General features: G+C 44.6%; 1 protein-coding gene across 1 annotated transcript in view; it reads right to left on the reverse strand.

Moving 5' to 3' along the window:
- Positions 1-26681, reverse strand: part of CFAP47 (cilia and flagella associated protein 47) — a 1765744-nt gene that overhangs the window by 296006 nt on the left and 1443057 nt on the right. The window contains exon 57 of the mRNA XM_029603108.1: positions 4922-5017. Coding sequence (XP_029458968.1) covers positions 4922-5017 — 96 coding nt within the window. The remainder of the gene's footprint in view (positions 1-4921; positions 5018-26681) is intronic.

Consider the following 26681-nt stretch of genomic DNA (forward strand, 5'->3'; position numbering starts at 1 on the left):
CAGGGCTAATGATACCATCCGTGGCTTAGGAAGATACCAAGCAACAGCTACTATAGTCTTTACAAGCAAACTCGTAAGCAAACCTTGTGGGAGCTATTCTGGCAAAAGGGAGGCTGCTTAGACTTATTCCTTCTCCAAGCAAAAATATTCATATTTGGGGTAGAGGTTCCAAGGAAACAAGGGGCACATATCTAGGTGAATAAATAATAACCCTTTGAAGGTAGACTGAGGAGCCTGCATATCTATGTCTCTGACAATAATTGCTTTCACAGAAAGGAGGGAAAATGGTTTCCTGGTGGTGTGAAAGAGATTCGAGTTGTCAAAGCCTATTTAACATTGTGCAACATTGCTAAGTGTTCAGCCCCCTAATTGCCCCCAACATTGCTAAGTGTTCAGCCCCCTAATGCAGACTAACAAAACACAGCCAGTGTCAGGGTAGTCTTTGATCAAAAGATGGACTCAAAAGAATGATTTTAAGATAAGTCAGATTTTCTTTCCACAAAATATATTTGAAAACATTTTTTCACTTATGCCTTATACAATATACCCTATGATTAAATATAAGGCAATGAAGGCATTATTTTACCATAGTGCCTATTATGATTGGCTAAATATCAAATGAATTCCAATCTAAAAGAGGGTTCTTTAATATCTGTGTTATATCTTAATCTCTGCAAAAATCTGTAATCTGCTTTGAAGTGTCTGAAAGGTAGAACATAAACCAAATAAATCATCAATAAATACGTGTTGAAGTGTTTCCAAACACACCTAATAGCAGCTAAATAACCAATTTTTCAACAGTATTTATAAAAACTGGCTATTCGCCTCTTGGAGTGCAAAATGATGAGGTTGAATCAACCCTATAATACTTGTCAGTGTATATGAAATTCTTGCTGCATTCAGTCTGCTCACTTGCACCTGCTTAGCATGTCTCTGAAGACCCTATTTTATCTCTGCTCATCTCCCTCCTTTGCCCTTATAAATGCCTTTTGTATTCGTTCCAAGAATGCTTACATTCTGCTACCAGTTCAATTATTATCACCTCCACTGGTAGCTTATTCCAGGTATATACTACTTTCTCAGCTATAGAGAATTAACTCGTGTTTCCTTTGAATCCCCCTCCTTCCAACACTATATCATGACCTCTTGTCCTTGAGTTTCTTTTCCTATTGAAGATGCTAACCTCTTGTACTTTACTGAAGCCACTTACATTTATTTATAATATTGTATTTACAATTTCCAGTCTACTGAACCCAAGGAGATATGAAATTACTGTTAGATTGTCTCTCTTTTTCTGAAAGACAGCCTGAAAGGCTTGGAAGGGGACCATGATGATGAGAGTAGCTGGTGGAGAGTCGTATCCTTGAAGACGTCTGGACTAGTTATAGTATAAATCTTGAAAGGATTAGAATAAGTCAAACTATCTATTTTAAGCTATACCAGTGATAAAAGGAGAATGAAAATTAGTACCAAACTAGTCATTTACAGGTATTACAGGCTTACAAATTCAACTAACAAAATTCATAATGCTGTCAAGGTTGGAATGTTTAACTGTAGAGACATCTTTTTCCGTCTCTAAATTCCCCAAAATACTGGGTAACTTGAATTAGCTGAAATACTTGGAAACAAGATCTTGAAGATGCCAAGTTTATAAAAAAGTCATACACCTCCTAGGAAAGCAGCTACTTACAAGATTTCTAAATGTGAAGGAAACAGGTCAGAAGATGATACTCATTTAAGCATTCTACATTGATACAAGACAGCTGGTATTTTTTAATGAGCAAAATACTTTTTTTTTAAAATAATTCTCTTTATACTTATTAATATATTTATTGAAGAGCTAATATCAAATCCAAAAAACACAACCATCACAAATTGCATTACAACAAAAATATTCATTAAGGGGCGGATTTTCAGAGCCCTGCTCGCCTAAATCCGCCCAAAACCGGGCGGATTTAGGCGAGCAGGGCCCTGCGCGCCGGTAAGCCTATTTTACATAGGCCTACCGGCGCGCGCAGAGCCCCAGGACTCGCGTAAGTCCCGGGGTTTTCGGAGGGGGCGTGTCGGGGGCGTGTCGGGGCGGGCCCGAACCACACGGCGTTTTCGGGGCGTGTCGGGAGCGTTCTGGGGGCGGGCCCAGGGGCGTGGCTACGGCCCGGGGCAGCCCGGGGGTGTGGCCATGCCCTCCGGACCCGCCCCCAGGTCGCGTCCCGGCGCGCAGGAGGCCCGCTGACGCGCGGGGATTTACGCCTCCCCCCCCGACAAAGGTAAGGGGGGGGCTTAGACAGGGCCGGGTGGGTGGGTTAGGTAGGGGAAGGGAGGGGAAGGTGAGGGGAGGGCAAAAGGAAGTTCCCTCCGAGGCCGCTCCGATTTCGGAGCGGCCTCGGAGGGAATGGGGGTAGGCTGCGCGGCTCGGCGCGCGCCGGCTATACAAAATCGATAGCCTTGCACGCGCCGATCCAGGTTTTTAGCAGATACGCGCGGCTCCGCGCGTATCTACTAAAATCCAGCGTTCTTTTGTTTGCGCCTGGAGCGCAAACAAAAGTAGGCCTATTCGCGGAGTATGAAAATCCGCCCCATAGTATAACAATAAACTCTCAAAAATTATAATAAGGTAGGGAACCTTTGTAGGTTGTGATACTTTTTGAAAGACACACAAAAAAAGATGTGGTAGGAGATGTACATGTCCTATAAAAGGAATAAAAAACACAACAGTTTTCTTAGGGCTAATATAAGAGCTGGAACTCAACCACATGGGAGAAACGGAGCATCCTGTAATTGACCTCTGCTTACGTAATGTGAGCAGTTTTCAAAGCCATTTCCATGGCTAAAAGAGTGCTTTGCTGCGGAAACAGGCTTTTTGAAAAAATTGCCCACCCTGTATGTGGGCAAAGGATGCTCAGAGTGCCATGTCATGCAAAAGCTTACTGCACTTGGAGAGGTTTCTGGGGATGGAGCTGGGTCTAGGACAGAAACAACTCATGTATTTTTGAATTTTCAAAAGCACATTCCTTGTTTTACTTGAAAAGCAAATCCATACATAAAGGAGGGGCAAAGTTGTGCGGGTACTTTTTCTGAGGCAATTTTCAAAGAGAAAATTGATGCAATGTCTGTGAATAAAAAATATGTCAACTTTGTGCTTCTGTGGGCAGTTTAAAGATGGCCCTCATTATTAATTGTTTTCAAGGTGGAAAGACAACAGACAACTGTAACAGAATCTATATCAACAGTAATCTTCACATGTGGGTGACATAACTGGATGGAGCCCTATCATGGAAAAGTTTCTGTCAAAGTTTCTAGAAAGCTTTGACTGGCACACTGAGCATGCCCAGCATGCCATGATCCCTGTGTCCACAGGGGTCTCCCTTTTGTCTCGTTTGTAGCAAAAAGTGCGAGCAAAAAATAAAATAATAAACATTAGCGGACCCAACTCCGTGGGGTGGTGGGTGGGTTTCATGAGGACTACATCCTGCTGTCCTGGGAGAACACCTGTTACGGGTACGCAACTCTGCTTTCTTCCAGGACAAGCAGGATGGTAATCCTCACATGTGGGTGATTAGCAAGCTACAGGCTGACTCGTATTACAGCAGGCTAATAGCAGACCATTCGTGCAGAGGCACAATAATTGGGGTGCTATTGGCAATGATGAGGCAGCCTGAAATCACAGCAGGTGGTTGTGGAACGAGTTGGGGATTACACTGGAAGAAACTTTTCAAGACAGGTTGGTCAAAGGCAGAGTCTTGACAGGCTTCCATATCTAAGCAGTGGAGGGCTGCGAATGTGTGAAGAGGACTACATGTCACAGCCTAGGAAATGTCGGCAATTGGTACTGAACGATAGTGTGGTACCGATGTTGTCATGGCTGTTATAGAATGTGCCTGCACTCACCCCTAGAGAGGAAGGCCTGCTTTGTCATAGCAGAATTCGATACAGTCTGTTTGTCAGTTGGAGAGAGTTTGTTTGCCCACTGGAACTCGCAGCTTGTCCTTGTCAAAGAAGGAAAGAGTTGGGTGTATTTTCCATGGAGCGCAGTGCGGTCTAGATAGAATGCAAGTACACGCTTACAGTCCAAGGTGTGGCAAACCCTCTCGCCCTGGTGAGAGAGAGAAAGGCCTTGGGAAAAAGTGGGCAGAGTATATTCTGAGTAAGGTGAGAGGCTGCGTCTACCTTAAGAAGAATATTAGGATGAGTACAGAGGACCACTTGGTCACGGAGGAACCTAGGGTCAGGTGTGTATGCAACAAGGGCTTGCAACTCACTAAGCCTTTTAGCAGAAGTGATGAGTACGAGGGAAAGAATTTCCCATGTTAGAATTTTATAGTTATAGGAATGCAAAGGCTCGAACGGGGAACGTATGAGTCTTGTAAGCACTACATGTAGGCCCCATTCCGTAAATAAATAAATAAATAAATGTAAAACAAGGAAGCAAAAAAAAGACATATCATTATACCATGCATTAAAATGCAGGTCTAATGTTAGCTTGGAATGAATTATTTGGCTAATTAGTGATTTTTACGGGGATATTCAGCAGCATAGTCATGCTGCTGAATATCCTGTGTTAGTTAGCTGGAAAAGTCTTATCCTGGTAACTCACTTAACCCGATATTACTGCATATTAACTTCACTGAGTGGATTCTGTCACTTTTATGATATATCATTCTCTATTCTTTTTTTACATTCACAGATATTTTTATTTAAACATATGCATATATATTTTTAGAGGAATCATATACATACAAAAAACTCGACAACACAATAGATCCATGATTACTCTCCAACAGACGAAAATATCTGGAGCTTGGGACTTCAACACAACCTAACAGAACATGACAGATGATGGCACACCATTCTAAGACTGTAGAAAAAGACTTCATGCGTCCATACATGCATTCTTATATCTAGGAAACAGAAAACCATGTACCTTGTGTCTCCTTGAGGGGAACACAGAAAGAAGAATCCTTAATGGTGGATTGGCGCAGGTCAGAAGCACTGAGATGATGCATAAGCTGTTCCTGATCTGATGATAAATAAAATAGAAAGAAAATCTTATACTTCAATGTCACATTCAAGGAAAGAAATTCACTGGAGGTTAATACATGATCAAAGCCAGTTTCCAATGAAAGAACTTCATGGATGAATGTTCTTCAAAGTATGCTATAAAATAGGAGGCCACAACTTCTTCTTGTTGCCTTCATTTTTAAACAATCTCAAGTTTTCTTTATCATTTTCCTTAGCATGTTTAACATAATTAGAGATTTATATTAGATGCTCTTACAATAAGGGAGAACCCTAAGCAAATTTTAAAGGGTAGAGAGATGAACAAATCTTGCAGTCTTAAAAAACAACAAAGACCAAAATAAAATAGGAAGAGAAAAAGAATGAACAAAAAGAAAAATTAGTCATCATATCCACTGATAAAAAAAAATAGTTCCAAACTTTTTCATTTTGCCAGTCAAGAAATAGGACTTGGGGAACATACAATCTTGGCTAACTGTACTTCATGCTCCACATCTGCACAATTTACAGTATTATATTACTTTTTCAATGTGTTATGCCATAAAAAGGAAAATCTTTCATGCAAGAATTTCAAACTTTTACTGAGACAAATCAAGACTTATTGATCTTGAAATAATAATTGAACAGTCTGGATATCAGTCAATACTACTTTTCTGTTCCTTATTATAACACCCCCCTCCCCCCCCCCCCATTTAACATCAAACAAGCAAGAGCTTCATTCACAAAATGTCAATAGAACAATCTAGTGCAATTGTTCTCCAGAGCAGAAAGATTGCAATTCTAGGAGCACATACTATCTTTTCACAGATTAATTTACAACATTCTAAGCTAGTTTTAGGAATTTGTTGTCTGGGACCTTGTTGTTTTCCATAGGCTGTCGACCTTTCTAGAGAAATATATTAGAGGATATTTCAATGACAGAACACAATTCAAAAGGGGCAATTTAAGTCCATGGTTACTGTTTCCTTGTGGACTTTGCACAGTGTCAAAGATGAAGGGCGTGTGTCCCTTCCCTTTGAAAACTGCCACAGATACACAGTGCTCATGGACTTTTGCAACTTCCTGTCTGTGCAAGGAGATTTACTATGAAAAACAATGCTCCCAGACTTGAAAATACAACCCAAAGCATGCCCCTGGTAATGCCTCCCCTAAATGCAGCTTAAAATGCACATAGTATTCAGGGAGAACTTTCAGACAGCAAATCTATGCACGCAAATCACTATTTTACATGTTTAAATGGCTTTGAAAATTTTCCACTAAAGGACCTAGTATATTAAAGTGTTTTTCGTATTTTGTGTCTATGGGAAAAATGCTCAGTCCATTGGACATTGAATGGGTAGTGCATCTGCTGGTCTTGGTTGTTGGTTTATGTTCAATATGGGGAGTGGGGAGGGCAGGGGTTCACAGATGATAATAACAGAAAAGGAGGGATGTATCACGTAATTTCATGTTCTGATGTTTATGTGTTCTGTAATAATATGCTTTGCTGCTTTCTTGTGGAAGCATTTAATATTGTTCTTGTTGCTCATCTCCGAAATAAAAAGTATTTTGGCAAAAATAAAAATACTAAAGTAGGTGTAAGTAGCCATTTACCCCCATAAAGGACTACTTATGCAGGTAGAAGGTACTTCAGGTCACAAGAATGCAGTGGCTGAAAAGGAGCTTTTATCAGCTGAACCAACACCACACTGAGGTCCCAAGACACAGCAGAACGCCTTAGGAGAGATTTCAATTGAAGCAGACCTCACATAAAACATACAACTATTGGCTGTACAAAGATGGGCTTACCTTCTACACCATAGTGAAATGCCCCAATCACACTCAAATGAACCCTAATGGAGTTGGTCTTCAGACCATCTTCCAAAAGGTGTAGAAGGTAGTCAATCATTTTTTGTGGTGAGCAGGAGAAAGGATCTAGGGCCTTTTGTTCACACCACATGGAAAACCACCTCCACTTCAGTCTGTAGAACTTTATAGAGGAAGGCTTTCTAGAAGCTACAAAGACCCGACATACACTTTCAGAGAGATCAAGCGGTTGCAAGATCAGCCTCTCGACATCTAGGCTGAGAGCAACAGGGCCTGAATGTTGGAATAGTTCAACCTGCCCCAATCCGGGGTGATGAGATATGGAGAAGTCTCTAGTCTGATTGGTTTCTGAATGGACATCTCCCGGAGAAGTGGAAACCAAACCTGTCTCAGCCAGTGAGGGGCTGTGAGAATCATGGTCCCTTTGTCCTCATGAAGCTTCAACAAAGTCTCTGCCACTAGTGGAGCTGGTGGATACATGTACAAGAGACCCTCGCCCCAATGGAGATCGAAGGCATCTGAAACTGGTCTGCCATGTGCCATGTACAGGGAGCTGAATTGAGGAAGCTTCCTGTTCCAAGGTGCTGCGAATAGATCCACCTCTGGGCTTCCCCAAAGGTAGAAGATCTGATTCACAACTCCTTGATCCAGAGACCATTCGTGGAGTCTGAAGGAGCGACTCACTCTATCCGGAATCGCATTCTCCAATCCGGCCACATATATGGCCCTGAGCACCAGCCCATGGAGAGGGCCCATGACCATATCTGGTCCACTTCCTGACACAGGAGGTACAATCTGTACTCCCCTGTTTGTTGACATAATAGGTTGCCACTTGGTTATCAGTCTGTATCAGCACAATTTTTTTGGACAGCTGATCTTTGAAAGTCCACAGCATGTACCTGATTGCCCAGAGCTCTAGAAAATTGATTTGACACAGTCATTCCTGGATGGATCACAGACCCAGGGTGCTGAGCCCATCAACATGAGTTCCCCAGCCCTCCTCCATAGTTAGCACAATTTGGACCCAAGGACTTTGGAAGGATACCCCCAATTACAGAATGGAAATTTCCTGCAACCAGGATGAAGATTCCCAGAGGGTAGAGGGACTTGGATACTGTCCCATAGATCCTGAATGGTTTGTCACCACTGGGTCCCCAGGACCCATTGGGATTTCCACATATGTAAATGTGCCAAGGGAGTGACATGTGCCTTTGTGGCCATGTGGCCCAGCAGCCTCAACATATGCCATGCTGAAACCTGCTGGCTCGCTTGAATCACTGCCGTGATGGTCATCAAATTGATGGCTCATTGCTCGGGCAGAAATAATTTGGCCTGAGTTGTATGCAGCAGGGTTCCAATGAGGTCCAATTGTGGTGATGGGCTGAGATAGGTCTTGGGGTAGTTGATAACGAACCCTAGTAACTCCAGCACCTGGATGGACGCACATATGGACCCTTCAGCTCATGCCTGAGAGGTGCTCTTGGCCAGCCAATCATCTAGATACAGGAAATGTAGACTCCCAGTCAGCAAAGGTGCATCTCCACCATGGCTAAGAATTTTGTGAAGATTCATGGGGCTGATGCTAGCTCAAATGGCAGAACATGGTGTCAGGAGAGAGAGCCCTTGTATTGTGGCATGATTGAAATATCTTGGTAGGCGAACCTACCAGGCCCACGCCAACAGCGGGCGAACATGCCCTGGTCTGGGATAGGCTAGAGCTTCACCTATGCCAGCTCTTTCCCCCGCAAGATTAAGCCCTTGGGTTCCAGGGTCTGCCAGGGGTTAGGTGGGTCTCGAGGGCAGTCAAAGAGAGGGTCCTGAGATGGGCCAAGGTAAGGGCTGACAGCAAACATATTGATGCTGGAACCGGACCAAGGGTCAGGACAGACAGCTGACAGGGCATAGTCAGGGTCCGTGGCAAAAATCAGGTCCAGGCGGTAGGCAAGGGAATAGTCAAAGTCCGTAGCAGAGGTCAGATCCACGTGACCAGGCAGAAGGACTAGAAGAGTATGGAGCACATCAAGGAAGGCAGTACGAGGCAAGGCTGGATACAGGAAAAAGGACATACTAGCAACACACACTGTAAACAAGGCAGGAAGGCTTCATCAAGGACAGCTGGCAGTCTTGGTTCCTGCCATGGGGGCCTTTAAAGGGTGGTGTGCCATGTGCGTGCATGCCTATGGAGACCCGAGGAATGAGCAGTGTAGTGTGGTGTTCATGCCACTGAAGAGGAGAGTGTCGATTTCCAAGCTGTGCTGGAGGTTGCAGGTATCTGAGGGTGAGTGCTGTCAGTCACGAGCCAACCCTGAGACTGGCTAACACCGCAGTCCCCCCCACCCCTTATAAGCCCTCTCCCCAAGCCTCCTGTCTTCTGAGGAGAATGTCGATGGAATTCTTTTACATAGGTTCCAGAGGAGGTTCCAAGGAGACTTGGGCTTTGGAGGAACATTAAAGAGCATCAGCCCTTTAATCCTCTTCTGCAGGGGTGAGTCTTTTGGAGATGTGAAGACATGGCACAGAAGTTCCTTAGCCCTTATGTTGAGCAAGGACAGCCGCTACCTTGATGGCAGCAGCTTCTACCTTCAGTACGAAGGGATTCGAAGACTTTGGGTAGTGGAGACAAGGATCATGAAAAGGTTCCGGCTTGAGGGGTTTAAATGTCTGAATGGCTCCTGTCTCTGGAGTGGATGACAATTGGGCCCTGCTCCTAGGGAGCATCTCCTTTGAGAGTAGATCACCTAGGAAGTCTACAGATCCATGAAGTGGCAGGGTCATAGGCAGTTGCTTGTTGCATATGTCTGTGATGGTTGCGCACTGGGTTGACAGGCTCAGCAGGTCAGGTAGCATGGTCAGAGCCAACAAGACTGGAGGCAGATCATGGAAGGAACAATGTTCCTGGCAGGAGGGGCCCCAGTAGGTGATTAGAAATATGTCCCAATCAATAGCAGGTTGATGGAGGCAGAGCCAGGGCAACCTGAGAATGACAGGGTTAACTGCTCTGGGTTGTACATAGAACATGTTTTCTTGATGTGAACTCATCTGCATAGTGATGAATAAGGTAGCCATGGTCAAGCTGCCAGGCAGAGGCTCACTGTAGACTGAAGAGGTGGGGTCAAAGTGGAAGTGGGCCAGCCATAATGGTGTAGTGGCGATGCCTGGGTAAAACTGCCCCCTGCTCCAGAATATAGAAATGTCTCCTGGATGCAGGGGACAGGAAAAGACTGGCCACACTGCGAACAACACAGGAGACTCTTTGCTGAGGCAAAACAGGGATGCGTGGCTGGGGCTTATATACCCAGCCGTGCAACATCATCTAGGAGCGCTGACAGTCTTGGTTCCTGCTGCAGGGCCTTTAAGAGGTAAATGCTGCTGGTTGTGGGCTGGCCCCGCGACCAGCAAATATAACAAGTGATACTGAAAGTGCTGTTTTCCTACCACAAATTGGAGATACTTCTGGTGGATGGGGAAGATCTCAATGTGATTATTTGCAACCTTGAGACTGAGGGAGCATAGCTAGTCCCCTTTTTCTAAGAATGGGATCAAAGTGCCCACAGAAACCATCTTGAACTTTTCTCTTTTTAGAAACTTGTTCAAGGCTGTTAAGTCTAGGGTGGGACAGAGTTCTCCTGTTTTCTTTGGAAACAGAAAGTGCCAGGAGTAGAATCCCCACTCTCTTTGCCCTGGTTTAACAGGTTCGATGGCTCTGGCCGTTAAGAGGGAGGAGAACTCCACTAAAAGCACTTTCTGATATGCTACCAGTCCCCATAAAAGACTCGGGGAGCAATTTGGTGGGGCATTCAAACGTTTTAATCTGTTACCCTCTTCAGACAATAGCAAGGATTCACTGGTCTGAGGTTACATCGGGCTACTGGTTCACATAGTAAAGCAACCTGCCCCTGTCTGAATAGTCCCTCACCACAGATATGGCAGACTTGGTTATGTTCCCTGGGATCCAGTCAAAACCCCATCCACGGAGTTGACTGGGGTGATGACTGGGGTTTTTGCTGGGGCTTTGGGGCCCTTTGTTGCCTGGGATGACTATGAGGGGCCTGTTGCTGCTGATGGAGCCGAGGTGGCGGAGGATAGTATCTCCTCAGGAAGAAGAAAGGTTTCTTGTGGCCAGACCTTAAAGACCTCCTGGATGAGGAGGATGGGTCCTGAGTGCCAGTGAAGAACTGCTGGAGTGTCAAATGATAGTCCCGAATCGGGGCCACCGCATATGTCACCTTATCTCCGAACAGATTCTCGCTAATGCACGGCATGTCAGCAAGTCCCTCTTGCATTTTCTATTGGAGATATGATGCTCGAACACAGGCTAGTCTACGGCCACCGATCCCTGCTGCAGAGACTATTGATGCCATCTCAAAAACATCGTAGGTCAACCTGAACCCATTATTTTGCACTTCAGACTCTTGTGCTCCAGTGACTAGAGAGTGTCCTACTGCTGTTGAGGAAGCTGCTTGACCACTCCCTGCACCTGCTTCAGGATATCCCGCATATACAGCTTATCTAGAGCTGGTAGGCTGCTATGTGGGCAATAAGCACAGCACCCTGAAACACCTTTCTTCTAAGAGCATCTATGGCCCTCTGATCCTTTCTCGGGAGCACAGAAGATTTGATGAGTGCGCTTGGCTTTCTTGAGAGCGGATTTGACCACAACCAATTGATGTGGTAGCTGATGCTTGTCGAATCCGAGAGCCTTCTGGATGAGATGTATTGTGTCAGCCTTCCTATTAATGGAAGGCACTGAGATTGGTTGTTCCCACATCCTCATCAGTAACTTCAAAAGGATGTCTGTCTGTAACTGAAATAGGATGGCTTCTGCCATCAATCGGATGAAATCTGCAAAGGAAAGATCTTCCTGGGAAGACTTTATTTTGTTGTTGGAAGGAGATGGTTCTGAGAAGAGGCCATTCGATGCGTTGGAGTCTGAAACATTGGAAGAGTCGTAAGGGCCCTTGTCCTCACTGTCATAGAGGCATTCAGTCCCCGACCAGTGGTTTAGGAACCGCCTCGGCTGGCCATAATGCCCAGTCCCCAAGGCTTGAACAGTAGCTCAAGGAGGAATGATTCTGGCTCCAGTGCCATTGGTACCCTGACGCCAAGGCCTCACATAGCCCTCTCCATGGCCAGTTGCACGTGCCTCTCCAGCTCCTCCTCATAGATCACTTATGCCAAGTCTGGCTGGGATCCAGGAACCATGACCAAATCCTCTTCAGAACTGAGAAGAGGATTGGTAGTGGGCATCAGAACCAGTGGAGACTGTGTCAAACTCTGGGATCAATGGAGGACTGGCACTCCTCACCATGGGTGTCACATCAAGGGCATTACAGCTAAAATTGGTTCATCCCCCTGCCCAGCACCATGCATTAATGGGGACTGATGTCGATGCTTCTTCGACTTCTCTTGATGTTTGGATTGGTCCTTCTTTGGTGTCAAAGACAATAAATCTGAAGTCTTTGACCCAGAAGAGGCAGGCAAAGGCCTGTCTCCGGCATCCCTGGAAGATGTTGAAGCCAACAGAATCGATGGCCCTGCTGATGTTGATGGCTATCGAGGCAGCTCCGAGGACCCTCGATGCTGATGCAGACTATGCCAGTCTGAAGAGCCTCTTCATCTTATCGAACCGGATCTTACATCCCTTTGTGGTCATCGTGGAACATTTGCTGCAACCCCGGACATCATGCAATGCCCCCAGGAAGAGAATACATCTCTTATGGGGATCCGTGATAGACATGCCCTCATGCACTGAGGGCACCACTTAAAACCCTACGAGGACATATTGCAAAAGAAAAGGGATGCAATGCCAAAATTAATAGCAGCACAGAGGGCACTGCCACCCTGGGGATCAACTGCAAAATGAAATTTACCAAAACCATTGGAAACCCTATCTAAGGCGATAAGGGGAGAACCAGGGAGAGCCTGTGTCAACTGCGTGATCCCGTTTACAGGAAACAAAAACATTTTTTAGATTGTAAGCCCTTTTAGGGGATAGTGAATTACCTATTGTACCTTATTGTAAACCGATGTGATATCTCTTTTTGAAATGAACATCGGTATATAAAAATCGTAAATAAATAATAAATAAATGCCAAAAACGGCTAAGAAGAAGCAAAAAAAAAAAGAGAGATTCAATTTGCCGCAAAACATGAGACTTTGTGGAAGAGCCTGAGGGAACTCTGTGTAGACACATGGTATAATGCATGTGTGAGCAAGCTCAGAGAGGCTCAGTCAAAGTTCTAGAAATTTTGACATGTTTTCCGTGCCGGGCTCTATCAGATGATGTCACCCATGTGTGAGGACTGCCATCTTACTTGTCCTCTGAGAACCACTAAAGCCCCTCCATTTCTTTTACTAATTTTCCCAAACCTGTCCTTACCTCTGTCCATCTGTCTCAAGCATGTTTACATTTGTTTATGGGATAGATTGTTACTTCTTCTGCCTATGGCTATTCCTGGCATCTACCATCCTCTGGGGAAAGAATTATTTTCTCATGTTTCCTTTGCATCTTCCTCTGTGCAACTTCATACCATGAACCCTTGACTCAGAATATCTGTTTCTATGGAAAATTTCACCTCATCATACTTTATTTAAGCCTGTCAAATATTTAAAAATTACTAGCATATCCCCCCACCCCTTCTTTCTTCCATTTTGTGTGTCTTAAGCTTCTCTTTGCAGAGTTTGCGCTACAGGCCTTTTATCATATTTCTAACCCTTTTCTTACCTCTTTCATCCTCTCAATGACCTTACGAAGGTAAGGCCTTCAGACCAGAACCCAATACTCAAGATGGGGTCTCACAAGTGACCTACATAAAGGCAATATACCTCCAATTTCCTGCTGATACCTTTACTTGTGGAACAAAACATGCTGAGGGCAACTTTCAAACTATGAGCAGAAATGTATAGTCTGCAGGTACCCTTTTACCCACAAACCTTACATTAATTTTCAAAGGGAAATCTTTCCCTTTGAAAACTGGTTTGGAAAAAGTAGATGCAAAGACCTACACCTGATATTTGTGCAGGTACTTTTTCCAGAAAAATAGGAAGGAAAACGTTCAAAACTATTCAGGATAGAGCATTTATGTGCGTACATGGACGCGTGGAGATTTACCCTAGTATTTTATAAACTGTGTGGCAGGAGCTGCAGAGTTTATAGAATACTGAGTAGCTCTACTCTGCAAGTAGATACATGTATCTCAATACATGCCAAGATTTGCAATGTGAGGAAAGCACATCACCTCTGTAATTAAGGGAGGTTTTTACAAGCTCATGGTCCTAAAAAAGATCAAGCCATTTCTCCACACCACGACCTCAAAACTGTTATTCATGCCACATTAACATCTAAGCTAGATTACTGTAATTCCCTGTATCTTGGCCTTCCTTCCTCCACCATCAGACCTCTCCAGATACTGCAAAATGCCACAGCAAGGATCATTAGTAACACACGCAAATCTGCCCATATTTCCCCTATCCTTAAAAGCCTACACTGGCTCCCCATCTCCTACCGCATCTTGTTCAAAACCTTCACCATTTTACACAAAGCTGTCTACAACCACAACTCCTCTTGGCTTAATGAACCCCTCCAACCCACACAATCCTCTTGCCCTGCCAGAACAATTCATAAATGTACCCTGCTAGTTCCCCCTCTTAAGAAAGCCCGCCTCTCAGCCACAAGAAATCGCGCCTTCTCAATTGCCGGCCCCACGCTCTGGAATGACCTACCGCCCAATCTTCGCATGGAACCCTGCCCTTTCAAATTTAGAAAACAGCTAAAAACGTGGCTCTTTCATCAAGCCTTCCCTGATTAACATCCTCGACACTTCGGCTATTCTCTTTACCCCCCTGTAATCTTCATAACCCATGCATATTCTATAATTGTTTCCTCTTCCCACCGGACCCTGGAATATTTTTATACTCTGTACTCATGTACCTCCTGTATATTTTGTACTCTTGCACCTTATTTAACCATATACATTTTGTACTTATTTAACCATATACATTTAACCTTATACATTTTGTACATTTATTTTCTGTACCCATGCACCTCTTGTATATTTTCTGTACCCGTGCACCTCTTGTATATTTTGTACTCTTGCACCTTATTTAACCATATATAGCTTGTACACTTGAACCATATTTAACCATGTGTTACCGTTCCTATCGTTTCACTCCTTCTCTAATTTGTTGGGGTCCCCCCTCCGACCCGCAGTTTCTCATAGTTCTCCTCTTCCCCGCCCCCTGTTATTTGTACTTTCCACCTTTTTGTTATAATGTAAACCGATATGATGTGTACTTTAATGTCGGTATAGAAAATCTGTTACATAAATAAATAAATAAATAAATAGATGTTCTCTACCTAATTTATAAATATACATGCGAGAAAAAATATAACATGTACACGTAAAACCCTGATTGCTATGTGGAGGCAGGTCAATTTTAAAATATGTGCATGGATCTGAAATCACCAGTTTGCTAATATCTCTGCCAGGTCAGCCAGTCCGTCTCCAGTTCTCCTAGATCCCCTAGTACTTCATCCTGAACTCCTACCAGTTCACCCCGACCTCCCACCCAAAAATATCAGAGAACAGACAAATCCAATTTCAGTTGCCTAAAACAATTAGCAGACGCAAAACTGCACAAATAAGCTGGCTTATATCTTTGTGTAAATCTCTTATGAAATAGCAAGTTTCTCATGTACATCTTGATCCTGCCCTGGAATGCCCCAGACTGCCCCTTTATTGAGCCATTAAATGCATGCGTGAAACCGAAAATACGTACATACTTTCAATGCTTATAAAATAGTATGAATGCAAATACAAGGCTACTTTCACATGGATATGCTAATTTTACAAGCAGAACTCCTTTGAAAATGTACTAACATGTATGTAAATGTGCATTCTCTTGCTTTCTCAAGTGTGATTATCTTCTAACTTTATATTGCAATATAGAGTATTTCACAGTTGATTCAAACTAATGCCAGAACTTCTCTTTCTAATGGGCTAATCAGTACTGAAGGCATGCATCAAGCCTGAACAAAGGTGTACTTCCCTCAGATTAACTTGCATTTCTTCAATACATAATATTATGTGGCAAATCACACAAGTTGCCAGCATCCTATGGGCCACTGTGACTTCAGACACAGTGGTACCCATATATTGTTCCAACACATTGATCATGTACTTCACCACTACCAGCGTGTTATTTAATTTATTTTCATGACTTGTCTAGTGCATACCAGATGTACATAGCACTGTACAGAGAGAGACATCTTTCAGATCCCCTAATCCTTGGAGTTTATTCAGACAGACAGGTCAAATAACAAAACACAATTAAGAGATTCTGAGTTAAGATAGAAAGGTCATGATGGAGAAGCTTTAAAATAGGTGAGATTAATGGAGGAAAGGCAGCTTTGAGAGAGTAGTTTTCAGCGGTTCACATAGGGCTAAAGTATGCATACACAAAGTACACAGACTTTAACCCAAAATTTCAAAGCAGACTTATGCACATTAGTCTGGTTTGAAAATTAAATGGTATGTATGAAATTTACACATGTAGATGGTAACTTTCAAACTGGCACAAAGGCGATCATTGGTGCATGTGCATCAACATGCGCCCAGATATATGGCCATTTTATAACTTATGTGCGTATATGTTCACATGTTATAAAATAGCCTGTCCGTGTGTGCATGTGCACCTAATTTTAAGTGGGAGCACGCATGGGCGTGCAAATCCTGCTTCTATCATATAAGCTAGGGGTTTTTAAATGGGGTGCGCGCCTACACCATTGCCGGTTTCATCGGTTTGTCCAACAGTTCGCCCACTTAACAGATAGGTCCTCCAAACTCCCCTAATTTAATAGTCTTCATTCCCCACAGTTTCCCCAGACTCTTAAATCACCTCAGTTACGGCTTTTTTTTTTTTTAACTTACATCTCCTCCATAGCAGAAGTAAATTTAGGTGCCACTGGATCTGAGTGTGCGTCCAGGTGTGTAAGTATTTATGAGCACATCTTTTGGCCATACCCTAAAATGCCCATGCCCCACCCAGACCGTTCACATGCCCCACCTCTTTTTGAAAACTCTTTGAGATGTGTGCGCAGCAAGAGAATACATGCGTGTTTGGATGACTTTTAAAATTCGGTCGTCGCTCACCAGCATTACTTGTGCATGCATCCCCCAATTGATGCGCGTACCGGGCTTTTAAAATTCACCTCATATTTTTTTAAATTTTAAATCACAAGTATGTTTGTAAATTCTATCCCCGCAGCAGCTCCTACCCCCAGAACATCTCTTACTAGATATGGAAAAGTATGTGCAGAGTTGCTTCTGCATGTACTTTTACATGTACAACCCCCAGGCAATTAAAAGATGTGCAGTCATGTGTAGAAAATTGTTTTATGCATGTTCGACATAAATCCTTTTGAAAATCAGTCGCTGAATGACTATCATCATATATAATGCTGGGGGTCTGGCAACTGGCAAAGTCTGGAGCATTTTTCAGACAATCTCCACCAGTTTTCAAAGAGAAAGTCCCCATGGACATTTGTACCTTTCTTTGAAAAAATAACATGCGTAGGCTTGAGAATATATGCAAATTATTCTCCAGTCTCCATAAACCCCTCCCCTAAATGCAGTAAAAGCATGCTCGTTGTGGAACAGTGCACACACTTTTTGCTGTATTGAGTAAGGGCAATTTATGGTGTAAAAATCTGCCTGTGTAAATGGCTTTGAAAACTGTCCCCCTCAGGAGCAAGAAAAGTTAACAGCATGGCCAGCCATAGATCCAAGAACTGCTGAGCAAAGATGGGATCCACCTGCTGAGGAAGGGCGCAGAATCTTCCAAAGCTACTGAGGAAGGCTTCCAACAAGGATCATTGGGGACTGATGGACAAAGCCCTAAGGCAAGTAAAAGTATGCAGGACGCAAGGAAATTGTCAAAATTCAAGAAAGCTTGGGACAAGCATGGAGGTTCTCTGAGGGAGAGAAAGGGAGTTGAAGATGGACAGACTGGATGGTCATATGGTCTCTATTTGCCATCATGGTCTATGTTTCTATGGTTTTAGTATGACTAGAGGTACTGATGTAATTGTTATCTGGCAACATGAGGTGATAATCAGCTATTATGAGGAAATTAATGATTGAGTCACATTTAGAGAGGGCTATTAATAAGCCATTAGAGTTACTTTCTATTGTGAGAAAATTATCGGTTGCCCTTGGGAAAGTCAATAGTGAGATGCCTGAATGTGAAGTATTAGCCAATTGTTTTGTGGAGAGAGTCCAGAGTATTCAGCTACAGTTTGAAAATGTTTCAGCCAATTTGGGACTGATGCATCCCTCAGCTTTGCATAACACATGGAAAGAGTTTGAGATGACTACCTCAAAGGAAGTATGTGCTAAAGTGTCAGGTATGAAGTTAATATATTCAGTGTAAGACCCATGCCCATTTTGGATTATCATAGTTCTGAAAAATCTCATTTGATATCATAAAAAGGATAATTAATAAGTCACCAAGGCCTAGATTTTCTATCATCGTCTGGCTTCCTGAATCGCGTGGTGCGGAGGGGCGAAGAGGGGATGGGCCTGCAAAAGCTGGCAGCGATCACACCTCCACAGTGCAATCACTGCCGGCTTTTGCACCCAATAGCGTCACCATGAAAGGTGGCGCTATTGGGCGCGATACTGGCGGCAATAAGGAGTCTTACCTTTCGCCGTCAGCGAAGTCGTCGTGGAGTCCGCCCCAAGGCCGTCCCGACTCCTCCCATTCTGGTGCAGACTCCGCCCCAACTCCGCCCTGATTTAGATATCGCACACGAAAAGGGACTTTTCATGTGTGATGAAACAGGAAACAGTAAGTGATGGTGATATTCCAGAAACCTGGAAACTAGCAAACTATCGGCCAGTATCTAACCTGCCAACAGTGGCAAAAAGTTTGGAAAAAGTGCTGGAACAGCTGGAGGATTACATTAGCGATACTCAGATTTTAGATTTAAACCAATCTGGTTTTCGCAAAAAACATAGGGGCAGATTTTCAAAGGCTCCACGCGTAACATTCGCGCGTAACCTGAAAAAGTATGCCCCTGTGCACGCCGAGCCTATTTTGCATAGGCTCGGCGGCGAGCGCAAGCCCCGGGATGCGTGTAAGTCCTGGGGCTTTCAAAAGTGGGCAGTCCAGGGGCGTATCTGGGGCGTGACGGCAGTCCAGGAGCATGTCCCAAGCCCTCCTGCATTCCGGCCGTGTCGGGGGTTCGCGCGCCGGCAGTCTACTGGCGCGCACAAGATACACCTGCCTGTGGCAGGCGTAAGAAATGAAATAAGGTAGGGGGGGATTTAGGTAGGGCTGGGGGGTGGGTTAGATAGGGGAAGGGAGGGGAAGGTGGGGGGGGGGGCCAGAAAAAAAGTTCCCTCCAAGGCCGCTCCGATTTCGGAGTGGCTTTGTAGGGAACGGGGACAGCCATCGGGGCTCCCCTTGGGCTCGGCATGCGCAAGGTGCACATGTGATTATAAAATCGGGCGTAGATTTGTTCGTGCCGGGTTGAGCGAACAAATCTATGCCCGCGCATAAGTTTTAAAATCTGCCCCATAATACAGAGTATTTAATTTTGAGCTTGATGGACACCTTACTATGTTGTTTGAACTGGGGATCTACTGGCATTTTGATCCAGCTTGATCTAAGTGCTGCTTTTGATGCTATACACCATGAGATGCACGCACTTGGCCAGATTTTAAATCATAAACACGCATACAAAACAGGGGCTACGGGTGTGGCCGGGCCTTGCATGTGCCGCGCGCATCTTCAAGGGGGCCCGGCCAACACGCATAACCCGTGTTATGCACAGAACTGCTGGGCTTCTTGGAAGGGGCGGGTCCGAGGGTGTGTCCTGGGTGGAGAAAGGCGGGGAAGGGGGCGGGCTGGGACAGCGGCATTCATCGCTGTCCCGGAGCCTTGTGTGCCAGTAGCCAGCCGGCGCATGCAACTTACTTTTAGGTCGGGCCCTGAAGTAAGTTGAAGATAAGGAAAAAAAAAAGGTATGAATTAGGGGTTGGGGAGGGGAGGGAAGGGAAGGGGAAGGGAGTTTAGGGTAGGGGGTAGGGAAGTTTCTTCTCAGTCCGCTCCTTAATTGGAGCGGCCTGGGAGAGTACTGGGAAAGATGCAATGCCATACAATTTTGCAAAACTTTACCCCACCTTGAGCGCGTGGATTACAAATCCGGAGCGCACATGCACGCACGCATGTTATAAAATCGGTGCGTCCATGTTTGCGAGTTGGGAAGCACGCGCATCTATGAAAATCTATCCCACTGTATGCATTTTACAACGGGACCAGTCACGCGCGTAAACCCCGGTACACGCAGAAGTGCCTGCCGAGGGAAAAGGGGCGGCCATAGAAGTACCATTAGCCACTGTCCCGGGAAAGCGCATGCTGGTAGCCAATTGCATTGTGGATTTTAAAGTCCGGTGAACATGTGTGCGTGGCCAGTGCGTGCATGTTATAAAATTTGCGTGTCCCTTTTAAAATCAACCCTAAATGTTTAGTATTATATGGCTTGGGGAGTACAGTGTTGGGCTGGTTTCAATCTTTTCTCACTGAAAGGTCACAGAGGGTTCAGATAGGGGCCCAGTTCTCTACTTGGTATAGTATTCAGTGAGGAGTGCCCCAGGGGTCTGTACTCTTGGCTGTTTTGTTGAACATTTATCTTTCATCTCTGGGGGCATTATTACATTCTTTGGAGGTAAAATATTTTATGTATGTCAACAATGTGCCGATTCAAACAGAGGTAAGCGGGGAGTAGCTGGCTTGTTACAGCGGTTACTACCCCAAACCAAATGTGCCTGATACTTCACTTTCAATGCATATCCAGCATGGCTCTCTGCTTCAACGGCAGGGGAGAAAAAAAACCTGATACTTCACGCATATCCAGCATAGCTCCCTGCGTCAACGGCAGGGGAGAAGAAAAAACAACCAATAAGGGCTGTATAACATAGTCTGGGTAAAACAAATAAGCATGGGTGTAGCTTGCTTATTGCAGCGGTAACTACCCCTACTGCCCCTAACTAATCAAGCTAGATATTTCACTTGGATGCAGCTCCATCACTGCTCTCTACATTAATGGTGGGGGTGGAAGGGAAATAGAACCAAGAGCTAAGAGAAACAGATAAGTATGAGAGAAAAAATGTGTGAAGCTTGCTGGGCAGACTGGATGGGCCATTTGGTCTTCTTCTGCCGTCATTTCTATGTTTCTATGTTTCTAGGTAAAAAGCCTGGGAGTCTTTTTGGACTCTCAGTTGACTATGAAGCATCAAATATGCCATGTAACTAAAGTAGCTTTTTATAAGCTTAAGAAGGTCAGGCCACTGAGAAGTTTTCTACCACAACATCTTTTTTATACAGTAGTACAGGCTCTGGTTTCGAGCTATTTGGATTATTGTAGTACTCTGTATGAGGGTTTGCCAGAGAAGCTGACATACCTTGCAGCTTGCGAAAAATGCTGCCGCACATGTATTGACCAGTTTCTCAAGAAGAGAGCATGTTATCTCTGTGTTGAGAGATCTTCATTGGTTATTGGTCAAATGGAGGGCGAAGTTCAGGCTGCTGACAATTATTTCTAAGTGTTTTATTTCTAAGTGTTATTATTTCTAAGTGTTTTAAGAAAGTTAATAGAATTGTATATTCTTAAATGGTCTTTGAGATCTGAGAGCACCTATCAGTTGATTACTCCCTCAGCCAATCAATTTAAGTGGGTACAAACAAAGTCAAGAGTCTTCCTCTGTAGCAGCAGTTGAATGGAAAACATTGCCAGCATGGCTTTGCAAGCAGCAGGATTTAAAATTGTTTAGAAAATGCATAAAGATGTTTTTTTAAGAAGCTTTTAATTGAAATATTATGGCTTTATGATTACCTAATTTTTTGTTTATGTTTATATTTTATGTAGTATTATGTTTGTCTAATTTTATATTTGTGATGATTTTATGGATGCATTTTTGTAATCTGCACTGGACATGCATTGTGAAGTTGTGGGACAGAAGAAATTTTAAATAAATAAATGATTCAATAATATCTGCCATTAATATGAGCTGTCAGATTAAGGGGTGAACCGATATTCTGGGTGGCATTTCTTGGATTGATGAAATGCCATCCATAAGGATGTAAGGAGAATATTACCAGTATCATGTGGACTTTTGATATAGTAGATTTGCACTGTGTGTTTAGTATTGCCTTGATTTTTGTACTGTTGTTTTATTTCTGTTCTATACCACTTTGGACAGCTTTTTGGTGTTGGGAAAGTGGTTAATAAGAAATTTGAAATAAAATTAATAAAGAGATAAGATACTGTAGCAATAGACAGCCAAAAAGAATTAAGAACATAAGAACATAAGAACATGCCATACTGGGTCAGACCATGGATCCATCTAGCCCAGCATCCTGTTTCCAACAGTGGCCAATGCAGGCTATAAGAGCCTGGCAAGTACCCAAAAACTAAGTCTATTCCATGTTACCATTGCTAGTAATAGCAGTGGCTATTTTCTAAGTCAATTCAAGTCAATTCAAGAACTTATCCAATCCTTTTTTAAACACAGCTATACTAACTGCACTAACCACATCCTCTGGCAACAAATTCCAGAGTTTAATTGTGCTTGAGTGAAAAAGAACTTTCTCCGATTAGTTTTAAATGTGCCACACGCTAACACTATGGAGTGCCCTCTAGTCTTTCTATTATCCGAAAGAGTAAATAACCGATTCACATCTACCCGTTCTAGACCTCTCATGATTTTAAACACCTCTATCATATCCCCCCTCAGCCGTCTCTTCTCCAAGCTGAAAAGTCCTAACCTCTTTAGTCTTTCCTCATAGGGGAGCTGTTCCATTCCCCTTATCATTTTGGTAGCCCTTCTCTGTACCTTCTCCATCGCAATTATATCTTTTTTGTGATTCGGCGACCAGAATTGTACACAGTATTCAAGGTACGGTCTCATCATGGAGCGATACAGAGGCATTATGACATTTTCCGTTTTATTCACCATTCCCTTTCTAATAATTCCCAACATTCTGTTTGCTTTTTTGACTGCCATAGCACACTGAACCGACAATTTCAATGTGTCATCCACTATGATGCCTAGATCTCTTTCTTGGGTGGTAGCACCTAATATGGAACCTAACATTGTGTAACTATAGCATGGGTTATTTTTCCCTATATGCATCACCTTACACTTATCCACATTAAATTTCATCTGCCATTTTGATGCCCAATTTTCCAGTCTCAGAAAGTCTTCCTGCAATTTATCACAATCTGTTTGTGATTTAACTACTCTGAACAATTTTGTATCAACTGCAAATTTGATTATCTCACTCATCGTATTTCTTTCCAGATCATTTATAAATATATTGAAAAATAAGGGTCCCAATACAGATCACTGAGGCACTCCACTGCCCACTCCCTTCCACAGAGAAAATTGCCCATTTAATCCTACTCTCTGCTGTCTTTTAGCCAGTTTGTAATCCATGAAAGGACATCGCCACCTATCCCATGACTTTTTACTTTTCCTAGAAGCCTCTCCTGAGGAATTTTGTCAAACGCCTTCTGAAAATCCAATTACACTACATCTACCGGTTCACCTTTATCCACATGTTTATTAACTCCTTCAAAAAAGTGAAGCAGATTTGTGAGGCAAGACTTGCCTTGGGTAAAGCCATGATGACTTTGTTCCATTAAACCATGTCTTTCTATATGTTCTGTGATTTTGATGTTTAGAACACTTTGTTACGCTCCTGCCCGCAAGAGCGTGGGCAGGCTCTTACCTTGTTACAGCCACAGCCAGTCGGGCTGCTTCTTTCTCCCTGAATCAGCTGGGGCCGTTCCCACAGCTGTTGCCATGCGGTCTGCTCCTCAGCTGCTGTCTCTGCCTTTCCCCGACATGCTGCTGCGATCCCAGGACCTTCAGCGAGCAGGCCGTCTCTCCCAGTGCCTGTTTCAGTCCGGGTCCTTGCCTGGCTGGGAAGCCGTCCCTGCCAGTGCCTGCAGCCTGCTTCAGCTCTCTGCTCTGCCTGCTGTCTTCACGGCATGGAGCCGTTCCTGCAGTCAGCCCTTCCCCCGCTTCCTCTGCAGCCAGCCTTACCTCTCTCTGCTTCTTCCTGCTTCTGTCCTTGCAGCTGGGAGCTGCTCCACTGACCTGCCTTCACCCAGCTCCAGCCCAGGGCTGCTCCACTGCTTCCCTGGCCTTCCACGTGGCTGAGGACGCCACCAGCTTCCAGCTCTTCTCTCCAGCTCCCTAGGGCGCGGGCGCGCGCCTCTCTGCTCCTCTTAAAGGGCCAGCCAGGTGTGGCCCCCTGCTGACCCCTCCCTGGGCGTTGTCCACCTCAGCCCTACTAAAGGGCTCAGCTTTCAGTGTGTCTTTGCCTTCGCAAGGAGTTGGTCACTCCTGAGATCCTTCGCTCCAGGAAGTCGTCCGTGTTCCAGCACTTCTGCAAGGTCCTGTGTTTCGTGTTACCTGTCGGAGCTCCTCGTCCAGTCCTGATGTCTGCCTGCCGTTCCAGTCCCAAGGTCTGTCTCTTGATCCAGTCCTGATGTTCCTGCTGTTCCTGCTGTCCATGTTCCAGCCCTGAGGTGTGTCTCCTGTTCCAGTATCTGTGTTCCAGTCCTGATGTTCCTGCTGTTCCAGATATCCTTGTTCCTGATCCTGATGCTTTAACCTGCCTTGTGCTGCCAGGAGAGCAGCGTATCCTTGCCTTGTGCTGCCAGGAGAGCAGCGTATCCTTGCCTAGTGCTGCCAGGAGTGCAGCGAACCTGCTTCCTCTTTCCTGTGCTCTCCCGCTCTCTGCGTGGTCCACGACCAGCCTTCCAGGGCTGAGTAGGGCGCGCATGAGGCAGGGTGGTCCGCGACTCAGTCCCGCGGGTGGTCTGAGTAGGGCGCCCTGAGGGACGGTGCCCTTGTCTTCCTTCAGCCCTCGTTCCTGATTCCTCCTCTGTGCATCCAGTCCTGAGCCCTCGCCTGTGCCTGTCCACGTCTATGCATCCTACACCTCATTCCTGAGTCCACGTCTTTGCCTGAGTCCACGTCTAAGGATCCTGCTTCTATGCCTGAGTCCACGTCTATGGATCCTGCACCTCGTCCTGAGTCCACGTCTATGCCTAAGTCTACGTCGTTCCTGAGTCTCGTCTGAATCCATGTTCCAGTCATCGCTGTCCTGGCCTCCATCTGGCCTGCCGCTTCGTGCCGTACCCTGCGGCAGGTCCGAAAGGGCTGGGAACGGTCGGAGGACTGTTCACAAGACCAACATTGCGTTGTTGGGTCTTCCGAAGCGGGCAGGTCCGGAGGAGGGCCTGTCTTCCATGTCACTCCAGCCCTGCTCCCGTCCAGCCCATGCTCGGGCATGCCACGCCTCCCGCGGCACCTCATCAGAGCCCTCTCGGGTCGAGCCGTGGCCCAAGGACACACATCACCCAGGAGTGGGATCGCTCTCCTAGCGCTCCACAACTCACTTTCCACTATTTTTCCTGGCACTGAAGTCAGGCTAACCGGTCTGTAGTTTCTCGGATCGCCCCTGGAGCCCTTTTTAAATATTGGGGTTACATTAGCTATCCTCCAGTCTTCAGGTACAATGGATGATTTTAATGATAGGTTACAAATTTTTACTAATAGGTCTGAAATTTCATTTTTTAGTTCCTTCAGAACTCTGGGGTGTATACCATCCGGTCCAGGTGATTTACTACTCTTCAGTTTGTCAATCAGGTCTATCACATCTTCTAGGTTCACCGTGATTTAGTTCAGTCCATCTGAATCATTACCCATGAAAACCTTCTCCAGTATGGGTACCTCTCCAACATCCTCTTCAGTAAACACCGAAGCAAAGAAATCATTTAATCTTTCCGCTATGTCTAAGTGCCCCATTAACTCCTCGATTATCCATTGGTCCAACTGACTCCCTCTCAGGCTTTCTGCTTCGGATATATTTTAAAAAGTTTTTATTGTGAGTTTTTGCCTCTACGGCCAACTTCTTTTCAAATTTTCTCTTAGCCTGTCTTATCAATGTCTTACATTTAACTTCATTTTGGATTATTTGTGAGATAAGTAGAGATGATCCTTGTATAATAATAAGAAAGGGTAAAGTCCAAGACCAAGTTAGTTCTGCAGTGCTGCATGAGGAATGGACTGATTAAATACCTATTTTACCTGAATGCAGAGGCAGAGCCAGAAATGATTTCTTTGGGGGGCTGGGGGGTGAGGTAAACATGGGTGGGTTAAAATCTAGCAGGATAAGAGGCTGAACACACCAAAATGTTTGAATATTTATCTCTATATCTTTTGTCTTTTATCTTTCTCTTTGGTCTGGCTGTTTCTGATATCTCTCACTCTCTCTCTGAGGTTATAGCAGCTGTATAGGCTGTTGAAGAGCAATTATGTAAAAAAAGTCCACTCAAGCCAGTATTCCTGAACTAGATTTAAGATGCTGAGAGGTGGGGGCATAAATAATTACCTGACAAAAATAAACAAAAAGACTGATGACCTCAAACATTTACAGGAATAGCCCAAGGGCAGAATGGCTTCCTTGTTCAAGTTAGCCTCCTTAGAGGCACAGGGAAACATGAAGTGGCTGCAACTCCAATGGCTCCAGACCCGCTAACTGCTGCACCTTTAAGGGCAGACTCAGATGTGATAGGACCCTGCTGCTAGAGGTGGGGGCCTGAGCTAAGTGTTAGCCGGGCACAAGCTGCTGAGACCCACTGTAGCTATACTCCTCGTTTTGAGCTACCAATAAAGGATGTGTGCTAAATAAACAAAGAAATAAAAATGGCTCATGCAGCCTTTATCTGCTGTCATTTTATTTCTTTCTATTTTCAAAGTGCTATGCATCCTTACAACAAA

The sequence above is a fragment of the Rhinatrema bivittatum genome, chromosome 5 (assembly GCF_901001135.1).
Source record: "Rhinatrema bivittatum chromosome 5, aRhiBiv1.1, whole genome shotgun sequence".
NCBI lineage: Eukaryota > Metazoa > Chordata > Amphibia > Gymnophiona > Rhinatrematidae > Rhinatrema > Rhinatrema bivittatum.